The sequence below is a fragment of the Corvus hawaiiensis genome, chromosome 20 (assembly GCF_020740725.1).
Source record: "Corvus hawaiiensis isolate bCorHaw1 chromosome 20, bCorHaw1.pri.cur, whole genome shotgun sequence".
Lineage (NCBI taxonomy): Eukaryota > Metazoa > Chordata > Aves > Passeriformes > Corvidae > Corvus > Corvus hawaiiensis.
This window is the reverse complement of record NC_063232.1, coordinates 10,673,958-10,697,512: the sequence shown is the minus strand read 5'-3', so window position 1 is coordinate 10,697,512 and position 23,555 is coordinate 10,673,958. Positions and strand designations below refer to the sequence as shown.

Sequence of the window (23,555 nt, the reverse complement as noted above, 5' to 3'; positions counted from 1 at the left end):
ATGGCAGCCTTCTAGAGTCACAGGATCCTGGAATGGTTTGGGCTGGGAGTGATATCCCAACCCAAGCTCATCCAGTTCCACCCCTGCCATCGGCAGACACCTTCCACTAGGCCAGGCTGCTCCAAGCCCCATCCAACCTGGCCTTGAACACTCCGCTTTACAATGAATTAACGATTTACTGAAGGCAAATTAAGCTTGGGAGGGTTGAACTTTACTTCTCCACGCAGCAAACTAAGGCAGAGTCTGCTCTTCTCCAGGAGCCTCGGCTCAGAGTCACCTCAGCAGCTTCACCCCCCAAAGCCACAGACCCTGCACAAGTCCCCAGACTGTGGCTGTTCCTTCAAGCCAACAGCTCCCAGCCCTTGCTTTCCCCAGCACCATTTGCCAAGGCAGTGACAGCCCCAGAATAAACTCAGACACTGCAGCAGCAGCAAGAACAAGGTGAGCCTGGCTCCAGCCCCAGAGGAGGATGATGAGCACTGGATGATGTTAAAGGAAGCACCAATCCCCAGGAGGGAATGCTGCCCTTGCTGCACAGCAGCAACAGCACGCGGGGCTCTTCCCAGGGCTTTCTGCAGCAGGAGGCTGGCACCATATGGAGGCTCCTTCTTCCAGCCACCGTGCAGCAGGAAACGGCAGGAGCAACATGTCCAGGGGGAGAGCAGGCAGAGCAGCCGCACGCTGTGGCTGCAGAGCACAGCCCCGCGCTCCCGTCCCGGGGAGGCTCCCTGCTGCAGGCTGCCGGGCTGGGCAGGCAGCGGCACATTCCGACAGGGAATGCCCGGGCTGGCTGAGCACTGCACCAGCTCTGGCCGTGCTGGCAGCAGCTGGTGATGCCGGACACATCCTGCCAGGGCTGGGCAGGCGGGGACAGGGCTGTGGGAACAGCCAGCCTGGCCCCCACGCACAAGGACCTGCTGCTCTGACTGTGCCCCTGGCACCGGCCAGCCCATGGCCTCCAGGACGTGCTGGGCTGGAGAGCTGCTCTGCAGAGCCCAGCCTGACACATCCCAGAGCTGTTTGGGTGTTTTTACTTCCTTACCTGCAGTGACTCCTCCTCCTTTATGAGCTCCTTCGGGGGGAACAAGTCCTTGGCCTGGATGTACTCCAAACTGGGAGGGCCTTCCTCACCCTGCATTGCAAACAGAGCACACAGTCAGACAGCCTCAGCCAGCACGTGCTGTGAAAGCCAAAAATTGAAGCTGATGGATACTCTTGGCACCCCAGGAGCTTGGGGATACCTGTGCATGGAAATGCCTGTTCTGCCTGCAGACCCCAGCAGTTCCTCTGGCTGTTGCAGAATGCCCCCAGCACCGTGAAATGCTGAAGCCTCCAAGTCCCACCTCTTCCAGCTGAGTTTGGAAAGCCCAGCAGACACACCTTGGCCACAGGGGACTGATGTGACAGTAACTTGTCACGTCAGCTGTTCCCGTTACCTGCTCCATGGCACCAGGGCAGACACCCTGTGACACAGAGGGTTTCCATCTACAGTCCAACGTCAGCCTACTCTTCCTCCTCTTAAGGACCGCTTTTTTTTGGGAGTTTTTGTTTTCACTCTCAGACCAAAGAAATCTGGGAAGATCCTGAATCTTTTGGAGGAGAAGATACAACTGTGAAACATAACCCTACAACAACTGCACCCCAGTGCACCCAATTCACAATAGGCACTACTGACTGGTGCCAGCACCGAGCCCAGGGCAGCTGGACATGTCCAGCCTGCTCAGGTGGACATCCCAGAAAACCCAGAGGCCTCAGAATGGTCTGAGAGGTCACATGGAACCTGCACATGCCATCCTTGACAAGTGGAGTGTATGCCTCAGTTTGGAACACGGGAATCTTCATTCACTCATACAATCAGAGTATCCTGAGCTGGAAGGGATAAGGATCATAAAGTCCCACTCCTGGCCCTGCACAGAATACCCCAAATCCCACCATGTGTCTCAGTGCATTGTCCCAATGGTCCTTGAGCTCTGGCATGAACTCTTGGTGCCAATTTTCACCAGCCTTCACCCAGGCCCTGTCACATCACCGAGCTGCTGACCGAAGGAGTGGCACCCGGACACTCAGCTGCAGATGCTCACTGCTGGGAGTCCAGGATGGTGCTAATTCCACATATATTTGGTGTGGGAATGTTTTCTTCAGAATGCTGCTTGCTCTCTAACTCTAGCACTAGGCTCTAGCATTTACCAGGAAACACCGTGTTCTGTAAGCACTGAATAATATTTTAAAATGACATATCTTTCTGGATATGTCACTCAAGCCAGAATCCCAATTTCAACCTGAAGAAAGGAGATCCCAATCCTTCTGGCTCAGGAATATTTAAAATGCTGCTGAATCCTCTTGTGTTACTGACGGGAGCTGAAGCCTCAGCGCCCACGGGAACAGGCTGGCCTGAGGTGATCCCTGGACCTCAGACAGGGGCAGCCAGACCCCTCCCACCCCATATCCAAGGAACCTGCACGCATGTAACATGCTGTTAGAGCCTTCATAAAACTCAGCATCAGCTCCAGCTGGAGGCAAAGGCACTGGCCCTGTCATCATGCTGTGAGGGACACAGGGCACAGCACCTGCTCCAGCAGCAGCCGATGCTGACTGCAGACCACGGGGGGCCTGGGGCCCCTCCTGCCAGTGGCTCACTCCAAGTGAGGCACCAGCCCAGGGGAGCACAAAGGGAAGGTGTGTGCCCGCGTGCCGGTGTAGCAGCTAGGGAGCAGAGATCCTCTCCCATCGTCACTTTGCAGTTCACAGAGAAATCCCAGGGAGCAGCAGGAACTGGAACAAGGCAGCCTAAGCTCTCCATCAGCCTGGGTGTCCTTGAGTCCCTCCTCGCCTGCCGCACAGGGCGGGCAGAGGCTGAGCATCCCCTCCTGCCACAGCCCCATCCTGGGTACCGGCAGGGCGGGGGTCAGCACCCTGCTCTCTTCACAAGTCTCCTGAAGCCCTCGGAGCCCATTCGGCCAGGAGTGCCCTGGGGGGCCGAGGGTGGGTCTGCAGGAAACCCCCTCTCCCGGAAGGTATGAAAGGCGAGGAGCGCAGGACCCCCTCTCAGCAGCAGCAGCAGCAGCAGCAGCAGCGGAGGGTCCTGCCCAGCCCCAGGCAGGGAGGGGTGTGCAGCTCCCCGGGGGTCGGCTGCTCTCGCACGGTAATTTTCCAGCTCCGGGCAAGGCGCGGAGCCTGCGGGGCCCAGCTCAGTGACCGGGGCCTGCCGGGCTCGGCCCGCGGCGCCGGGCACTGCTGTGCCCTTGGGCCCGGCCCGGGCAGCAGGGACGGGCCGCGGTGTCCTCCGGCGGCATGTGGGAGCGAGGAGAAGGAGATCCCCCTTCTCCCTGGGCAGATCCAGAGGATGCCTCCACCGGCATGTGAGCTGGAGAGCGCAGCTGGCGTACGGCCCCGCTTCCATGGAGGAGAGAAGGGGAATAAAAAGCAGCACTTACAAAGCAGTTGAGCATGGAGCAGGAGACGCGGCCTGGCAGACTCATGTTCATTTCCCGAGGCGGCAGCAGGGCCGGGCAGGCACAAGCAGCATTTCCTCCTTCCGGCTGCGAGCTGCGGCCGCGGCCCCGGCACTGCGGCAGCGTCCCCGCTCCGCCGGGAAGGGCAGGAGCATCCCGGCCGCCGGCGGCCCGAGCAGGTGCCGCCGCCGCCGCCGCTGACAATGGAGGGAGGGCGGGCGGAGGACGGGCAGACTCCACCTCCCTCCCAGGGCCGCCGAGCGCGGCTCTGCCATCTGAGCGTCTCCGTGACGGGCGAGACAGAAAATGGAGCGGGCGGCGGGACCGCGGGGCCGCGGCCACGGCCCCTTCCTCGGCCGGGAGCGGCATTCCCGGCCCATGGCGCTGCTGGCACCGGCCTCGTGCCGCAGGGATGGCGGCAGTGGGAGCGCCGGGAACAATAGCGGGAAGGCGGCTTCGTGCCCCGGCACCGAGCCCTCTGCCCCGAGTCCTGCGCTCCGGCACCGAGTCCTCTGCTCCGAGCCCCTCACCGACCCCTCCACCCCGGCACGGAGCCTTCTGCCACGAGCCCATTGACCCTACACCAACACCTCCGCACCAGCAGCGAGCCCTCTGCTCCAAGACCCCTGCCCCAGCTCCATGCCCTCTGCTCCAAGCCCTCCACCCTGGCATTGAGCCCTGTCCCTGAGCTCTTCCACCCTGTGCCGACCCCTCCACCCCAGCATCAAGCCGTTTGCCCCGAGGCCTCTGCACCAGCACTGGCCCCTCTGTCCCCAGCCCTCCACTCCCATGCCGAGCCCCCAGCCCTGCTCCCAGCAGCTCAGCCAGGATCTGCCACTGCACCCCTGAGGCCGCTATCCTCCCGCAGTCCTCTGTGCCTGGCCAGGGAGATGAGGATAAAGGGACTGCCCTGCTGCATCTCTCCACTCAACACTCCCGAGACTTCAAGCCCTCCTTCCCAGGAGCTTCATGTGTGCAGGGAGTAGCTGGATGTCCCTGGCTCCCACCAGCACCTGTGTGCTGGAGCCTGGGTCCTGGAGAGGACAAGGCTCCTCTCGCTGACTGCTTGGACACTTAGCTCCCGTGGGAAGTTTCCCCAGCTCCTGTTGGCAATGCTCGCAGACACAGGGTAAGGCCATGGGTGCAGGAAATGCTGTGGTTGAGCACCCACCTCCCCACCCCAGCCCCCTATGAGCTCACCTTTACAACCTGCTGTTCATCAAGCCCAGGAGCAAACAGCTCCCAGGTCACAGCCTATCCCGGGAACCACAGGAGCAGCAGCAAAGCCATCCCCATTTCCACCATCAGCAGATGCTCTGCCCCCACCACTGAGCCAGAGGGAGAATCTCTTTGTTAAAATGCAAAATTAAAACCTGACCCTTCATCAATCCTCAAAGGCCCCACTATTTTGCTCAAACCACACCAGCTTTTTGCTCCCGAAACACAAACCCAAACAGAGCACAGCCTGTAGCCATTGAGCTCCTCTTAGATGTGGCTGCCCCGAAGACACCACAGACAGCTCTCCCCAGCAATACCAACGGGATCTCAAAGGGTTTTTCTTGAGTCAGATAAAATACTTTGGCATTTCTCTGCAAAATTGTTCAGGGTTAGATTATTCAGAGCTGCCTCAGCTAAAGGGACAGCTTTGTGACACCCAGACATGCTGCCCGCTGTCACTGCAGGGCAAAATTCAGTTCCATGAACTCCCCTGCTGACAAAACAATCCCACAGACTCCCATAGTTACACCAGCTTCACCACTTAGGAAAGAAGACTTAGAAGAACACACAGCCACACCTGGAGATAAGCCATGAAATCCCATTTCACCCCCGCTCTGTCCCACTCCACCATTTACATGGAGCACAGTGGGTGAATGTCAGGCATTGCCCATCCTTGGGGCAACTGACTCCAGCTGGCACCCAAAAACCAAAACACAAGGAGAACAGAGGGTTATGGACACGAACAGAGGGTTACAGATAAGGACAGGGTTATGGATGAGGTGACTGATTTGTCTTGGCCAAAAGTGAGTGGCAGGAGAGGTGCTCTGCTCGCTGCAGGTTCCCCTCTGGAGGGAATGCTGAGAAACCAGAGCAGCTAAAGCTGAAGGAACCTTTTATACTGGAGAGAGAGTGTGGCCATAAACACTGTAAAGCCAATATTTATTCTTTTTCCTGACATGTGTCAGGGGAAAAGCAACACAGCACGTCTGGGGAACAGCTGAAGGCCGGGAGTCTCTTGGGCAGGGTGTGAGCACACACTGCTGTTAAGTGCACACAGCGCAAGACCGGAGTTTATAACACACAAAACCACAGACAAGGTAGGTAAGAGGTTTGCTCCAACCCACAGTGAGGTTTTTAGGGCCAAGGCTCAGTTCAGGGCCTGGCACAGGGATTGTTTGCAGAAGGACCTTTGTAACCCCCCTAAGCTGCAGCTGTGCAGAGTTAAAGGGCTGCTCGTCAGATCAGTACTTTGAATTTCCAACCTAAGCTGACCTGAACAGCCACAAATAGAACTTCTTCTGCTTTCACTGAAATATTCTTGCACTTTTGGTATCATAAAAAGACTCATACATGACTTAGAAACTTCTGCCCAAACACTGAGCCTGGTGCAGAGCAGAAACCTTGCTCTGAAGTTCAGTGGCTTCACGGACTTTCAAGAGGAACTTGATTCAGACTCTGCTTTCACTTCCTTCAAGAGTTCCCAAAATACCTGCCCTCCTTTCCCTCCAGTGACCCAGGCAAGGGCAGGAGTGGTCCAGCATAGGACTGCAGAGTGCTCCACACTCCTTAGCTGGCTTAGCCAGAGGGATCTCCCAACTGCCACCTCAGACGCCTCCCCAGCTGGGGTCTGCTCCACTGTCACAGACCACTGAGGAAGAGAATGTTATTTCACAGAACTGGGCTTCTGAGTGTTCTCAGTGTGTGTGTTCATGTGGGCAGAGAGAGAAATCTCCCTCATCATCTCCCAACCAAAATCCAAAGTGTTTCCCAATTCTGAGGAAGAGGAGCTGAATATAACATGGGCAGCATGTTCTTAAGGGCAGCCCCTTTTCCCTCCCACTAGCACTGCCCACTGTTCTGTGCTGCTCCTCCCACCCCTCCAGACATCCCTGGGTCCACACTGCAGGCAAACACCTTGCAGCCTTCTCCTGAAGGTCCCAAAAGGGATTTGGAGGCTTGGCAAAGATAGGACTGGCACTCAAGGGGCCATCCTGCAGCCTCCAAAGGAGATGATGTTCCCTGTGGAGACACACCTGCATGCACCAGGAGCCCAGCCTGCAGCACAGGCTTCCCAGGGAACATTTGGTCCCACTTGCCCAATGAATCTGCATTGGGAGCACGGGACAGGCATCAGGATGCTGAAAGCTCTCTCACAGTCTGGAGCCAGTCAGCATCCTGAAATGAACCATTTTGCCAGTGGCTGGTCCAGCATTCTGCAAGTTTGGGAAAGTGCGGGCCAGGGAGCAGCTAATTCCCACCTGGCTGGGTCCCTTCCAACCCAAACCATTCCATGATTCCAGGAGAAAAACTGGTCCCATTCACTGCAGGGAGCTGCCAGCACACCTGACTCAGCCGTCCACAGACACGTTCACCCTTCCCAACCTTGACATAGCTTTATCCTCTATTTCTCTTTGGCACCACAAATAAAATTACGCTCTCCTGAAGCAGAAGGCACCGCACCCATCCCTTCTATAGATTAAGGGTGAGCTTTTCATCACCCCAGCACAGGGCATCACCCCACAGATGGAGGGGAGGGAAGGCAAGGGCTAGCAGAAATCCGAATGTGCAGCCCTGTCCCTGGTAGCACATCCACTGCACAGACTGCCCTGATCCGCCTCCAGCTGGAGAAAACCAACAGAAAAATTGGCAGGAGGAGGTGATTGCCCTGGGAAGGGAATTCCAGGACATGAGAAGCAAGTCAGCAGGAGCCAGGGCAGCTCTGTCTGACAGCCAGGGGCTCCAGCAGCAGAGGGGCCATCAGGATACTCTACTTTAGATCCTTCCAGGTCTGAATATTTCTTTTCAGTGAATATCAAGCTAGGAACTGGTTATCTAGATTTTTTTTTTCCAGGTAAGGAGGGGAAGGGAGAGACTTGTATCATTTATCTCATTCTAAAAGTTAAAATTTATTCTCCTTCTGCCTGGCAGATGCCTACAATGGGTGAGATGAGCTGCACTCAGACACGTATTTCTCTCTCTCTCTCCATAAGCTGATGCTGGGACTGACGAGCTGTGGCCAAAGGCACTTCTTGTTCTGCCTCCCCTACTTCTGTTGCACAAAGGGCGTCTTTGTTTCAGGTCCCCCTACATAAATAGTTCATTTCCTCAAAGCCTAGGGATGTTTGTGGGTGAACTGGCAGGCTGCTGAGCCTGAGGTGGAAATAAAACCCTAAACCTGTGCGAAGAGAAGTTACTGCTTATATACCCTGTAAGTCAGGACTGGGATGGTGAGTGTCATCTTTTAATCGGGATAGGATGATAGAAGAGCTTACAGATCTGTAATAGTGCATTCGGTGTTTGTTCAGAAAGGTGCCCAGAGGTGAGCATGGAACTGAATATGCAGCAAGAAACCTTTGAGGACAGGGACAAAAGGGCCCAAGTCACGGGCTGTCAACTCCATGCCCCAACAGGAGGGGACGAGGGCTGGCTGCAAATCCCCACCTGGGATAAATCATGGCCTCCCCGGGGTAAGAACCAGATGCCTACAGAGCCAGCATCCCAGCAGTCAGGAGAGGGAAGGCTGCTGTGGGAGCTGAGCACTGAGCTGCCAGCACAGCACCTGCACCACCCCACCTGCCAGTTTTAAGTAATGTATTAAGGTACCAAGGTGCTCGTTAGGGCTCCATTAGTTAAGGATTAAACCAGCACTAGTGCTGTCTTCAAGGTCATTCCCATCAGCGGCTGTTTTGGGGAAAAATGGGAAGAGTAGTGCAATCCAAGCTGCTGACACTTGACCAAGCACCTGGAGCAGCAGGAAGGGGAGAGCAGCTGGTGAGGCACATCTGGGGTGCTGCTGAGTAGAGGCAAAGCTTTCGGGGGTGCCCTTGCTAACCAGAGGGCACGGGGGCTGTGGCCTCAGCCTGCAGGGAGCACAGGGTGTTAAGGAAGCACTGAGCATGCCTGCAGGGAACAGGGATTCCAGCCAGCCCCGAAGCAGCCCTTAACCCACAGCCCACCTCCAGCCCTCCCTGTGTCTAACTCGGGAGCCACAGCCCTCCAGAGAGGTCACAGAAGGACTCCAAGGAGGCTGCAGGAGCTTCCAGCAGCTCTCTGCCTTCAGCTGCTGACAAAAGCTCAGGTAAGGAGGTGGAGGTAAATGCTTATTTCTACAGCTTGCAATTACAAGTCACTTTCTCTCCCTTGTCATGGGAGACAAAAAGCCCAGTGTCTCTTCCCAAAATAGTGGGTGAAATTGGGGGCGGGGCACTTTTGTTGGTTGCTTTATTTTTTCCAAAATGAAAAAATAATTTTCAAAAAATCACAGGAGCATTTTAATAAAATATAAAACAACCTTTTCAGAAGGTCCTGTGAAACAGTAAAAGTAATCTTTGGGTACTCATAAGGAGCAGGAAACCCTCTCATGTAGAAGAATCCGAACAATGATTACACGTAAGGGTGGGCAGGGCCATGGCAGGGTAAGGTCTGTCCAGACACAGGAAAGGAGTACAGGGAAAAGCTTCTATGTTTTAGTAAATCCAAAATTCCAGTCTCTGCACTCAAACAAAACCCAAAACAGGTCCAGGGAGGGGTGATGAGAACTAAAGGTGGCTTCGCTGCAGAGAATTTAAAAGACTAGTGCTCTTCAGATGTCCAAGGGGAATGTGTGGAGATTTACAAAGTCCTGAAGGGCAGGAGATGCTCACAGGCAGCACCACACCTTACTGTTATTCCCAGTACAAGAACCACCCAAAACAACATTGGGCTGGTTCCAAAACAAAGCAAGAGGTGCTCGGCAGCACAGCTCTGACACAACTGCAAATCTTCACCTGGTTTTTGAAAGCCTGAGGAATTCATGGAAGGAAAACCTACCAAGGACTCATAAAATCAGTAAATAGTTTCTGCAATACCAAGTCCCTGAGCTGTAGGTCCTGCCAGGTGAGGGCACACACTTGAGCCACGCTCCCCTGCAGCATTCACTGGGCCCTGTCATTTCAATGTCTGACCAGCCTTGTCCTCAGGGGGCCTGGCCTTCTCTGTGTTTCCTGCAGGGATTTTTGATGCATTTTCCATGAGTTTGTTCCCTTTTTTTCATTCATATCTGGGTACATCTGCATCCCTCTCAACTCAGTCCCACCCAGAGAAGCTGTTGGGTTTTACACCTCCAATGGCGCACCAGGGCAGCTCCAAGCTGAAGTGTGAGATCCTTTATCAGGTTATGACAGGCGAGGACGTTCACCTCTCCACCCCAGAGCAAGTTCTTCACCCTTCACGTGGGGATCAGCTCTTCCAGTGGGAAGCACAGGAGATCTTGAGGCAGCACCAGGAGCACAAGGACAGGGACTACAGCAAAAATGCTGTGTGTGTAACTACTCGAGCTGAGAGTTCAGCTAATGCAGAGAGCACGTTTCCTTTTCTATTCCAGTTGTTAACAAAACACATCGGGGACAATCCCTCAGGGGACGTCACCATTTCCTCGAGCACTCTGCCAGATTTTTATCTTTTACTTTTTCTAACATGGTTAACCTAAATTTTCATGTCCTCGATCTGAATTTCCAGCCCTTTGTGTGTCTCTGCTGTTCTCCTCAGCACTCTGTCCCCCACAACAACATGGAGCTGGTGCTGATCCATGTCACTGCAGCAAGTTCAGGCTCTGCCCACCCACAGCCCACATGCAGATCACCCCTCTTCAAACTACCCCCCTCAGGACACTCTCAGCATATCTTTCAACATTCCCAGTCTCCAGCTTTTTTCCTCCCAGCAGATCCCTTGTATTTTGGGTTATTTCTTGCCGGAGGCATTAGAGGCCCTTTATCCGAGTTTATCAGCAATCTGGCTGCTTTGGCTGTGGTTCAGATTCTTTTCTACCACATTTTTCTGTGACTAATTCTTGTGAAATTTCTGCTCCTTTGGTGGCACCAGAGCTGTTATTAACATGGTGTGAAATCCTTCACTGAGAGGCGACAGAGGAACACAATGAGAAACCCCAGCAGTAAGATTTAAAGAAAAAATAAATCAGTAAGCCACAAAAACTGGATGACTATGTCAGTAGTCCAGGGAGACAGAAGGGGGTTCCAGTCTTATTAACTTTTTTTCCCAATATATTCCAATAAGAGGTTTAGGGGTAAATGTATCCTATTAACAGCATCTCGATGACAGTGACAAATCCTCTCTGTTACATTATTGCATATAATACACAATACTGTTCCACCCTTCTTGCTCATTCTTGTATTTCTTCTACGTTTAGCTGCAGTACAAGATTTGGACACACAAAGAACAAGACCACCCACAGAGGACAGAGGCAGACCAGAATCATGGAATCATTTGGGTTGGAAAAGCTCTCTGAGATCATTGAGTCCAACCATCCCCAAAGCACTGCCAAGGCCACCACTGTCCCCAAATGCCACATCCACAGGGCTGTTAAACCCCTCCAGAGACGGGGACTTCACCCCTGCCCTGGGCAGCTGTGCCAGGGCTGGGCACCCTTTCAGTGAAGAAATTCCTGCTGCTGATGCCCACCCTGAGCCTCCCCTGGCCCAGCCTGAGGCCGTTCCCTCTCCTCCTGGCCCTGTTCCCTGGCAGCAGAGCCCGACCCCCCGGCTGCCCCCTCCTGTCAGGGACCTGTGCAGAGCCACAAGGTCCCCCCTGAGCCTCCTTTGCTCCAGCCTGAGCCCCTTTCCCAGCTCCCTCAGCCGCTCCTGGGGCTCCAGCCCCTTCCCAGCTCCGTTCCCTGCCCTGGACACGCTCCAGCCCCTCAGGGTCCATCCTGTAGAGAAGACATGGACTCACCATCCTCAGACACCGTCCAAAGCCTTCTGGTTCAATCACAGCTCAGTCTCTTCTTGTCCTCCACAAGTCTCACCTGCAGCAAAGAGGAGACAACCCAGAGCAGAAGTTTAACCTACAGGAATTTAGTTTAGAAGTTTAATTTACAGGAATGGTACTCCAATGTGAACATAGAGGGGAAAAAATCAAAAGCCCTGAGGCCAGTGCCCTGTCTGTACCTATCCCTGCCAACCTCTGCTTCGTGCCCTTTCCAGGAGCTGCTGGAAATCAGATTCAGCATCATGGGGAGACACCAAATCCTTTCAGGCACTCACTAACACAGCACCCAGGACTTGTCACATAAGCACACAGCATCCAGTGCCCCACAGGTACAAAGCCCACAGGAGGGAGCTGAAGGAAGACAGACTTGGTCATTGTGGTTCAAGGACCTGTGGAAGATGCTTCACAGGGAACTTGAGCGTTTGGAGAAAATTGCTGTGGTCGTGGGAGGAAAACACCTCTAAAATCCAATCTGGTCATGCCTGGGAGGTGGGGCAGGATGCAAACACTCCAAGTACCAGGAAAAACCAGCAGTTCCCCGCTCGAGGGAGGTCACAGGAGGTATTTGTAGGAAGGGAAAAGCCAAGCAGCAAGACTTGAACAAGGTCCTGCTCCAAGAAGATCTTTCCCAATAGGACCAGATGGTCCCACAGGTGATCCTGGGAGCTCCATGGAGGAAGAGACCCTTCCTCAAGGTTTTCAGGTGTCTCCAATACAAAATCAGTTGATCACCAACATCTCTCTCATCTGCCCACATTTTGCCTCTGCTTTGCTCTTCCAGCCCCACATAGGGGATGGAATTATCCACAATTAAACACCGGGACCAGGGATGGGCTGAGCCCTGGGCACTCCTGTCCTGGTACCACTGACCTGCCTGAGCAGCCTCTCACTGGCCTGGCAGTGCCCAAGACCAGGCTGGACATTGGGGCTTGGAGCAGCCTGGGACAGTGGGAGGTGTCCCTGCCCATGGCAGGGTGGCACTGGATGGCCTTTAAGGGCCCTTCTGACCCAAACCGTTCTGGGATTCTGTGAAGCAGCACAGAAATCTGCACATGTGTGTCCCAATGTTTTTTAAATACAATGATATTTTAAGCAGGGATCTTCGGTATTTTGGTGTAGCTCAAGGATGGCTCAGAGCTCACCAACCAAGCCTGATTTCTGCCAGTCCCCTGTAGCACATCAGAGCTCTGGGAATGCTCAAGGTCTTCCATAAATTTTGCCACCATTAATTTTAACCTTTTTCCTCCTCAGATGAAATACAAATGCCAACAAATATGCAACTGAAGATTATCTAAACATCTCACACAACACACCCCAGCTGGGAATCCCCCTCCTTCAGCCACTCAGGAATTTTGTTGGCTACAGAGGAGCTTTGAATACCTGCCCAAGGCTTTCCTTCGCTCAGGGATTTCCTTCCCAGCCCAGAATTAAGTCAGGTTTGACACCCACATGTCAGAAGGCCAAGCTGAATGCCAGCACTGAGGAGTCATTGTTGAGATGTGATTCCCACCGTGACACAGCTGCTCCCACCCTGCTGCTGCTGTGCCCAGGTTGGAATCCTCATCCTTGGCCTTTCAGTTCATCTCTCACATCCCACCATGCACTCAACAGGAAAGGACAGGAGAAAGGAATGGGAGGCCAGAAAGGACTCCAGACTTGTGCAATGTATCTCTGTATTTAATTCTTATCTTTATGGGGCCATGGAGATGCTCCCAGGGCTGGAGCGCCTCTTCTCTGGAGCCAGACTGGGAGAGCTGGGGGTGCTCACCTGGAGAGGAGAAGGCTCCAGGGAGAGCTCAGAGCCCCTTGCAGGGCCTGAAGGGGCTCCAGGAGAGCTGGAGAGGGACTGGGGACAAGGCATGGAGGGACAGGACACAGGGAATGGCTTCCCAGTGCCAGAGGGCAAGGATGGATGGGATCTTGGGAAGGAATTGTTCCCTGGGAGGGTGGGCAGGCCCTGGCACAGGGTGCCCAGAGCACCTGGGGCTGCCCCTGGATCCCTGGCAGTGCCCAAGGCCAGGTTGGACATTGGGGCTTGGAGCAGCCTGGGACAGTGGGAGGTGTCCCTGCCCATGGCAGGGGGGGTGGAATGAGATGGTCTGGAAGGTCCCTTCCAACCCAAACCATTCTGTCATATTTAAAAGCAGACCACCAAGTTCCAGGAAACTATGAAAAAAACCCCCACACTGGGAATCAAATTTTCTATGAAAACAGAAAAAGCCAAATACTGCACTATCACCCTTCAAACCCAGATCAGTCTGGCCCTTTTGAACTGTAAAAGCCTTTTTCCCACTACTTAGCAAAAGATCTCACGTATCAGCCTTCACAGAGGAGAGCCTCCAGCAGGAGCCACCAGGAGAGCCACTGCTAACCAGTGACTTGCAAGTGACATGAGAAGCACAATTAGTTTGTGGGGAAGAAAAATGTTAAATATGGTTTTGTCACTGAATCTGAAGATACTTGAGTTATTGACAACTCTCAACAACAGGAGTACAGTTCCTGCAGTGTGCTTTGTGCCAATGCATCCAATCACTGCTACTAGCCAGTGCAGCTCCTCAGTTCCTTCCTTGTACAAGTCAGTAATGATCAGAAACTGAAACTCTGCGGCTTCATCATGGGTGAGGAGGTTCTTCCTCGCTCCCATCCCCCAGCTCCTCTGGACAGCCAGTTGCCCGAGAGGAAGGCAAGGGGCTCCGGCCCCATGAGCTCAGCCTGCTGGAATGCTGCTGCTCCTGTGTCCCCAGGGCCTTCCTCCTCCTGTGGGAGCAGGGGCAAAGCTGAAGGGGTTCCTGAGGATTTATGGGGTGAGAAAAAGCCAGGAGATACCACAAACCCCCAAGTGTTGCTTGTACCTCTGAGGACCTGCAGCCTTACCCCAAGGAGGCAGCCTCGCTTGAGCACTAGTGCAGTTCCACGTGCTCCTGTGCTGGCACCTCAGATGCACCCCCCTGTTTCAGGGCTGGCCATGGCCCTCCTCTTTGCAAAGGCTGCCATGTCCCACTGGCTGCTGGCTCTGCCCCTGTGGCTTCCAGCCCAGGGTCTCTAGCCCTTGGGAAAGAGGTGGCAGCTGCCCACAGCAATGCTGTCCAGCACCTCTCTGGGCTGGACCCAACAACTTCTCCTGTGGAAGTCAGGTTTGGCAGCTGCTCAAAGAGCTGCTTCCCATGCAGGAGGCTGGATTACCCCAAAATCCAGGTCAGAAGCTCCCCTTAAAATCTTGGTCACAGGGGATGGGCTGGGGCTGGCCACCTGCTATGCCAAGGTGGAGGCTGATGCTACAGAATTAAATGAAGAGGGGACCAGGGACAGAGAATGTGAAGACAAAAAGGATGGCACTGGAAAGAAGATAAAAGAGAACAATTGCCTTTCACACACAGATGGAATCACTGAATCACAAAATGCTTTGGGTTACAAGGGACTTTAAAGCTCATCTTGTTCCAGCCCCTACCATGGGCAAGACCAGGTTGCTCCAAGTCCAGCCTGGCCCTGGACACTTGCAGGGATCCACGGGCAGGCACAGCTTCTCTGGGCACCCTGTGCCAGGGCCTCCCCACCCTCACAGAGAAGAATTCCTTCCCAATATATCCAACCTAAATTTCCTCTCTCGGTTTGACCCCATTCCCCCTTGTCCCGTCACTGGTTTCTGGGTGCCAGTGCACACTGACAGCTCATGTTGAGTTTTCTCAGCCCCAAGTCACCCCAAAGCCCAGAGCTTCAGGCTGTTCTGCTGCTGCGCAGTCATGGGCAGAGCGTGGGGCCAGCAGCTGCCTGCCCTACCCATTGCTCACTGGAGGGAGACACAGGACAGCACTGGTGCTGCTGGTGGGGCTGGTGAGGTGGTGCCACCTGACACACCTGGGCTGGGGGAAGTACAGAAAATAACTCACTCCTCTTGAGCATTTTTATAGCTTGTAACCTCTGGAACTCTCGGTCTGGGAGCCAAGCCCTCAGATAATAAAGCTGTGTCAGAGTTGAGAACACTCGTAAAACCCTTCATTTGCTCTCCCATAGCCTCCTGCTCATGTGACTCACACCACACTTCCTTATGCAACCACGATACTGCCTGCAGGGATCTTTGCCCCTCCTGGTGTGGAACAGTGGCAGGGACTGGAGCAGTGTCTGCAAACCCCTGTCCCCATTTCCTGCAGATGGCGGAAGAGGCTGCTGGAACAACCTGGCCAGGACCAAGCTCTGCCTGCATCCTCCAGGATGCTCAGCCTTGGCCCCAGCCAGACTGTCACAAACACCACGAAAGGACTGCTCCTTTTCCGAACTGCAGCTCTGGACTGCAACACCCAGGTCCCCTCTCAGCTGCAACTGCAGCCAGGATGCAACAGGAACCGGGAATCCCAGCAATCCACACAAACAACCGGGCTCTCAAAACCCAGGAGAATCACTTCCTCCGCCTCCCCAGCTCTCACGGAGGTGCCATGAAAGCACAGGGCTGCGGATTTACGGAAACCTCTGAAAAAAGCTGGGAGTCCTGCCTCCAGCACAGTGGGATTAACAACGGTGAGCTGGGCACAGGGAACACAGAGTAACGAGGAATGGTGAGCCGGGCGCAGGGAACACGGAATAATGAGGAACAGCACCCGCTCCTGCCAGCACAACACGGAGCAGAGATCCTGTGGGAAGGAGGGAGGATGCCCATCGGGGCACATTCACACATGGAGCTTTGGAAAGCTGGGAAAGGGAGCAAGAGCTGGCTGAGGCTTCCCGGCTGCAGGGGTGTCGTGGGTGCCCCAGGCGAGGTGGGTGGCCCCTGGCACCTCCTCGCTCCCTGCTAGGAGACTCGATTTTAATTGCTCATAAAACTCCAGCAATTGTTTGCAGTTGGAGCGGAGCTCTCTGCGCTCAGCATCTGCCCCAGGCAGAGATTTTTGCTTTAACTTCAGCTAAAATTGTGGAGTTGGTCCTGATGCACTTAAAGGGGAAGAACAAGTCCAATATTATACAGGGGATGTTAGAAGGAAAAAAACAGGAAACCTATTAGCCTTACTGTGATCCCAAACGAAACAGAAACAGCCATCTCAAGCCTCCCGACTAATTAGAGGCTAAAAATATAATTGTCAGACCCCACAGTTACATGCAAAGCAAATTGTATGGGCCGGTCTTTGTTATTTTAAACAAAATTACAGCTCAGAGGGCTGTTTCTAATGAAGGCCACAACCAGCTGCTCTTCAACAACAAAACTCCTTTGCTGCTGAATAACCATTAAAAAGAAAAGATCGGGCTACCAGAGCCCAGGAATGTCACAGCAATACCAGATGATGGTGACGAGTTGCCAAAGTATTCAGATTGCTCTGCAGCATGAAGGGATCATAATTTATGGTCTAACCAGGGGGAAGGGCTGAATTCCAAGATGCAGAATTACCCACGGATGAAGGGCTGCTGAAAGTGCAGCTTAGAGGATCTCACAGGCACCTCCACATGAGCTGCTCAACAGAGACTGGCAAAAGTCTACTGCAAAAATATATCAGCAGTGATGGCAGAGGCGACAGATTGGTGGCACTTCTGTCCCCAGCACTGCTGGGACCATGGCTACAACTGCCAGAGCTCAGCCAGCACACTTGGAGCAGGAAGACCAATCCCATGTACTGATCCAAAGCAAAACCAGCTCACCTATGCAGCTTAAAAACCCGAAGATAATAAAAGAATTCTTCAATATACCGCACTATTTATGCAAAGTATCAGTCCCTGAAAAGGACAGATCTCAAACCAATTACTGGTAGATGAAGTTTCAGAATGGAATAAATTCCATCAAGCTTATGGGAAAAGTTGTCCTTTTTGTTGCTTGGAGTATTTAAAACTTCATTAAATGGTTGTTTTTAGTCCAGGTCTGAATACATGAATCTCCACAGGCTCTGGGTGAGCAGAGCTGCCCTCGGTGCCCTCGGCACACCCCAACCTCCAGTTGCTCTTCCCAGGACCAGGGGCTCAGGGTCACAGACTGAGTCTCATGTTCAAAGTTATCCTACCTGGGAGATGTGGGGAGGGCAAGAGCAATTACCCCAGGGGAGGGGGCCACCTGCCATTGCACTGCATGGCCCGTCCTGAGTCCCAGGGGATGGTCCCAGGCCAATACAGAGCAAGGCACGGCCACGGCCTCGCTCAGCCCTGGCACAGAACCACATCCCACCCCGCCTCACCCACAGCCACCAGGAGAAGGTCACAGCTTGCAAACCCTTCCTGGTCATGATTAAAGTATCTTGAAAGCATTTCATATTTAAAAGCAATCGTGACCTCTTTGAAGGCTGATGAGGCTCCAGTTGCATTCCAGGTGGGAACAGCTAGGTTTCAAATGTGGGATTGTTCCCAAGAGCTCAGGCCAGGACACATCAGTCAGCTCTCTGCAGGACTGCAGGGTTCAGGGAAAGCTGCCATAGCCAGGAATGCTCCTGACTGCACCATTCTACAGGAGAAAAGCCCTAAAAAACACACCCACATGTGGCCAGTGCTGGGCTGGTCCTCGTGCCCATTCCCAGGGCAAGCCCATACAGCTGTACAGGGAGGATGCTGGAGGCTGGGATCAGCCACGGAGGGACACAGGGAACACAGGGACAGATTATCCAGGCCTGTGACTGACAGCCAGGCACAGGGGGAGAGGGACAGAATATGCCTGTGCCAGCTGCAAAGGAGAGCTGGGGATGCATGTGAGGATAAGGTTACACAGAGCAACAGGACAGAAACCAGAGCCCTGCTGGGACAGCAAATGCCCAAGGAAATGCAGGAGGAGCAGCAGAGCAAAGGAGAGAATGCGCAGAGTGAGTTCAGGGTTTCAGGAGCACAACTGCCACAGAGTCAAACCTTCCAAATGGTGAAGGAGGGGAGAATAACATGGAGATTTTGCCAAGCTCAGGGTTTTTGCAGCAGCAGTTCCAGGCTGAGGAGATGAGGGACTTCACTTTGACTGGGCTGTGTCCAAGGGACTTATCCTGGAAGTGGGGAAAAAAAATTAGGCACAGGAGGTGAGTAGGAGCAGAGGTGAGCTTTGCTTTTAACGGGGCGGAAAGTACATGGCACGGGGAAAGACTGAGAGGCAGGTGAGAAACTGAGCAAGGGGGGAAGAGGAATAGTGCAACAGGGAGGAACAGACAGCACAGAGGCAGAGAGGAGAGGACAAACCGGAGGAGAACTTGTGCCTGGTACAGGGAAAGGAGCAGAGTGCCAGAAGGAATGCAGAGAGGCAGGAGGGGATGCTGACACTGTATTTTGTCCTTTCCCCTCTAAAGAAACAAGGTCCTCTGCAGTAAAAAAAGAAGAGGAAAGAAGGCTGGAGAAATCAGAGGTGTGCCTGGAGCAGCCACAGGCTTAATACCCAATACAAGCAAAGCTCTGGTTTGGCAAAGTCCAGAGTAGCTCTGCCACAAGCCCTGAGCCCGCATGGCTGTGGGCAGGCCCAGACCCCAGAGCTGCCCTGGATGCACCACTGCCAAAAGGGAGAGCAAACAGGAGAAATTTTGGAAAAGGAAATATGTGAGAGGAGAGACGGGCTGGGGATCACAGAGCTTGGGAAGAGCAGTGCAGACCTGGGGCAGAGCTGCTGGTGGGAACAGGGGCCACTGAGCTGAGCAGGGGTCACCGGGGCAGGAGCAGCACTGGGGTACAGGCAGCTTGGGGGTTCGTGCTGCTGAACAGTGTAGAAATGAGGCCTGCTGCGGGTGGAAGGAACAGTGGAAGCCATGGACGGAAGGATGCAGGAATGTAGAATAGGGTGTGGAGAGAGCTGGGGGGGGGGGGGGGAGGGGAACAGGCAAACAAGACCTGAGCCTGGGGGAGGAAAACACCACCAGAATTCAAAAAATGCTGAACTCGATAGGCTGGGCCAGGGATGCACCTGGAGCCAAGACCTGCCAGCCACCTCTGTGTCGGGCTCAGGGGACAGCTTAACCTGGGGACTAAAAAAGCAGTCTAATGACAACTTGTTTTGCAGAAGAGTGAAGAAACAGGGGAGGGGGAGATCCTTATGGTGCATCCAAGCTGCAGGACCATGTCCCCAGCAGCATTTTGTCTGTCCCATCCTTTCCTCTGCCACATCTTGCTCAGCCAGGAGTCAGGAGAGATGGATCCACAGAGGAGCCAGAAAACAGCTTATATCACTTGCAAGATGGAACAAAATGATCTTTAAGGTCTCTTTCAACTCAGGCATTCTGTGATTCTGTGAGATGGGGGTACACAGGCAGATTCTGACAGATCCCAGCTGGAGGGTCCAGCAGTGTCACCCAGATGCCATCAAGGTGTACGGGATAATGAGGGAAGAGAGCAGAGCTCCGCCCTTTGCCAGACCCCTAACGAGCACTGCTATCCATCTCTGCAATGATTTTAAGCATAATTAATTTCAGCTGCCTGCCTGCCTGCCAGCTGACTCTGCTCTTTCCATTAATGACAGTGAAATCGGAGTTTCGAGGGGAACACAGTGATGGTGAAGGAAGCAGAGCTCGGACCAGGCAGGAGTTTCCCAGCTCATCTCCCCTCTCCTCCCAGGGCTGTGGCTCTGGTGGCACGGGGCTGGGGCAGCCAGTGGCACCAGGTGGCAGCAGCACCCCGGGGATGGTCCCCTGCCAGGTCAGCGTCTGCCTCCTCTCCTCCTCCATGTTCCAAAGCCGCCAACAGGAGCGGGGACAGGAGCGGGGACAGGAGCGGGGACAGGAGCGGGGCCTGGCGGAGGCGCTGCAATCATTCCCCATCCCTGCCAGCCCCAGGCAGCCGCAGAGAGGGACATGGAGGATCCACGGACCGAGAGAGCCCTGCTGCCCCCGTGCCATGCCCACCCTCCAGGCCTTTCATCCCAAGCTGGCAGAGAAGGAATTTAAAGCAAGGCTCCAAGCTGAACTCCATAACCATTGGACTGACACAGACAGGAAGCACAGCTTTGGCAAACATTTCCAAAGTTCCCTGTAACTCCAGCCTGTTGTTCTCCAGCTTTGTTTGCTTTTCTTTAAAAAGGCAGTTGGGACATTTCAAGTCACAATTAAGCCTTTATTCAAGTACACACAATTGCCTGGTCCCTACCCAAAGCAGTGCAGATGGACCCATCCCAGCTGCAGACCGGGCTCCTGCCGGTTCCTGGGGGCCCTGCAGCTCCGGAGGGAGGGATGTGTGGGCGCTGGGCTCCCTCTCATGCTGCCCTGGCAGCCCTGGTGCCTCCCTCCGCACCGGGCACTGACTTCGACTCAGTCTCAGGAAGGCAGCAGCTTCAAGGAAACAGTGCTTGCACTGCTGAGGTCACATCCCAAGTCTCCAGGCCGGAGAAGTGCTGTCTAAACTGGTCTCTGTGCAAACACTCCATTCTCGTTATGCACCAGGAGAACTCACCTTTAACTCCCATCAACTCGGGGAGTCTCTGACGCCAGTTTTTTCTGAAAGGCAATCTTTGTGACTGCAGAAAAAACCTGAGAGATGTGACCCAAATGCACCAGAAGGCCCTGAAATCCAAAGATAAAGTCCTGAAGTGTGCCACTTCCCCTCTCCACCCCACTACAGCTTTTCCCAGCCAAGCTCAGGGCTTTCCCAAGCACCCATGTCCTGGCACTCAACATGTGGGTATTTTAAAATAATTTCAACCAAACAGCAGCAACACAACTTCAGCCCTGTTGTTATTACAAATATAACTATTATTCTTTTACACAGGTGCATAAACATACCCATGTGGTATTACTTTAGGAGTCCTAAGGTTTCTGAGGCATGTTCCTGTAGCCAGAGGACAGGGTGGATGGGGGGAACTATAGCCCTTGGTAAAGGGCAGCCAGGACACCTTGGGCATCTAAAGTGGTGCCTGCCTGCAAGGATCTGGAATCTCTCCTGGGGCAGACAGTCAATAGAAACAGTGTCTGAAAGCAAAAAATACTGCTGTTATTCCAGGTGATCACATGCCCTGTAACTGTCCTGTAACACTACTGGGGTTCACAGCTGTGCGACAGCCACAGTTCCAGCTCCGGCTGAGGCTCCTCACCTCTGGAACCACGTGCTGCTGGCTGGAGGCAGACCCCAGGCCAGAGCTCAAGTGCCACTATATTCACCACTGGCAAAATTTCTAGGAGAGCCTGTTTTTTCCAAGGGTAGTTTTCTTCCATGGGAATAAAATGAAGCGTCTTTTAGTAACCCACATAAAAGCATGCATGTGAGAAAGCTACGACCGAAACCACCAGCAGGTTTGAGAGGACAAGGAAGCACCAGGATTTATTCTCTTGACTCACCCAAACCAAGCCCAGTTTCCCCAGCAGCCTCCTCACAAGCGACGAGGAGGATCTCATGCCAGGCCCTGCAGCACTGACCCTTCAAACGTGGCTGGGAACACATGGCTCTGCTGAACGCTCCTCCCCGCTCCTGGGGGAAAGCCAGGTCCTCTCCAAAACTTGCAATAATTGTGCCATCATCACATTAAGTTCCCAGCTCCCCCCTTCACAGGAAGAACCCCTAAAACAGAGCAATGAACATTTGCTCAGGGTTTTTACCATCAAGCTACAGAAGACCACAAGAGCAGATGAAAACCCTTGAGAGCTGTAATTAATAAGTTAAGAGCTCCCTTTCGATTGCATGTCCAACCTGAGCGTGGTCAGAGCTGTTGGCTCCCATGGAAACCCTGGGTTTGCAGGCACTGTCCTGGAGGTTTGTTATGTTGACTGCCTCGACATCCTCCTTCCCAAGGAACCCTCTCAGGGCTTTGTGTTGCCACTGCTGTTCTTCACAGCCAGGCAGCGAACGTGGAAACTTGCCCTTCATGAAACTTTTCTGGAGGTGGTATCCCTCCTAAAACCAAGCAATACCTCACCTAGTGTTTAACAAACCCCTTTTCCCACCCCAAGCCCCCAAAGCTTAAGGGGGTTAAACCAGAGCCTTTGGTCTTTTATTTCCAGATATCTGGAGCCTTCAAAATTGGTTTGCACTTCAGCAATGGAAAATCCCACGAAGGTACTGCCTCGCACACTGACCTGCTTTCATTAGTAACCTCACCTCAAAGGATGTGGGCAGGTCAGCAAGTTCAGCTGAGCTTAAGTGCTCCCATCTCGTGCTCTCCCTAAGCACGAGCTTAACTGCTTCTAAAAACAGTGCTGGCCACGCTGGCTGCTCCAAAGGCACTCTTAGAAAGGGAAATCCCCAGCCAATCGATACAAGGGAAGAGAAGGCAACTTGATATATATAGCAAGTCCCCAGCTTATCTAGCAGCAAGAGCTGCTCAAATTCACACACACTGTCCCTTCCCTGCTGGCAGCTTCCAACAGGATGAGGGATGAAGGTGGCCACATGCTGAGCTCGGTACCAAGAGGAGCCAGAGGATTTATTCTCATCTGCTGCAATTCGCACAGGGAACACAGCCTGGGATTTCTTCCGCTTAATAACTGACCATAATAAAACTCATTAAGGATCAAATTCCTACCTCTATAAGTTTTAGGACAAGACTGCAATGCATCAGACTTACTCTAACACAAAGACAAATCTCAGGAAGCACTGGGATTTTTATCATCTTTGCCCAAACACGAGGCAGTTCCCTTCCTCCTGACAGTGCATCACTGACACACACAGATGGAACCCCAGGGTCACCGAAACCAGTGGCAGCTCTATCAGCAATTCCAGCTGACTCCAGGTTTTCCCCAGCACTGTGTTTTCACTCCAGCCCATGCTGCCATGCAGGCCAGCATCCTGGGCTCCAGCCCCCCAGCTCCAGAACAGGCAGAATGGAAAGCTGGAGTCGCAGCACTCAGTGAGACATCCCACTTCCCAGCTTCTATCGCTCCAGTATCAGCCCTTTTCTGTGGGATTTTGGGGGGTGGGAGGAAGCAGGAGCGGCAGCACAAGGGCAGTGGGATCCCACCTGCTGGGCTGCTGCTCCCCAGGGAATTCCAACAGAGGAACCGGCTGCTCATTCCGGCTTCAGTTTTGAGTACTTCATCATTAGTAAAACATGCTGAAAATGTGACTTCCTGTGCCACGAGACCTATTGAACCTTTTCATAGAACTCTAAGGAACTTCCTCTTATGTTTCAATAAAAGACAAGCTTACAGGAAGAACAGTTCCTCTCATACTTCTGGGAATTCCTCTAGTAAAAACAACTATTGAGGAAAGAACGATGCAGTGGAACAAAGAGAGGGAGGTGGGAGATTCGCTTGTCACTAAGTCTGTGGT

At 53.5% G+C, this 23,555-nt stretch overlaps 1 protein-coding gene across 2 annotated transcripts in view; it reads right to left on the bottom strand.

Annotated features, from left to right (window-relative positions):
- Positions 1-23,555, bottom strand: part of MTMR4 (myotubularin related protein 4) — a 56,993-nt gene that overhangs the window by 24,641 nt on the left and 8,797 nt on the right. Inside the window, exons 2-3 of one of the 2 annotated variants that reach the window (XM_048324435.1) lie at positions 11,397-11,469; positions 1,043-1,132 (exon numbers count right to left, since the gene is read on the bottom strand). In XM_048324435.1, the coding sequence (XP_048180392.1) occupies positions 1,043-1,132; positions 11,397-11,399 (93 nt within the window). In that variant the 5' untranslated portion in view covers positions 11,400-11,469. Of the gene's footprint in view, positions 1-1,042; positions 1,133-3,434; positions 3,647-11,396; positions 11,470-23,555 lie in introns of those variants that run through there. The other variant, XM_048324433.1, reaches the window with a different exon arrangement.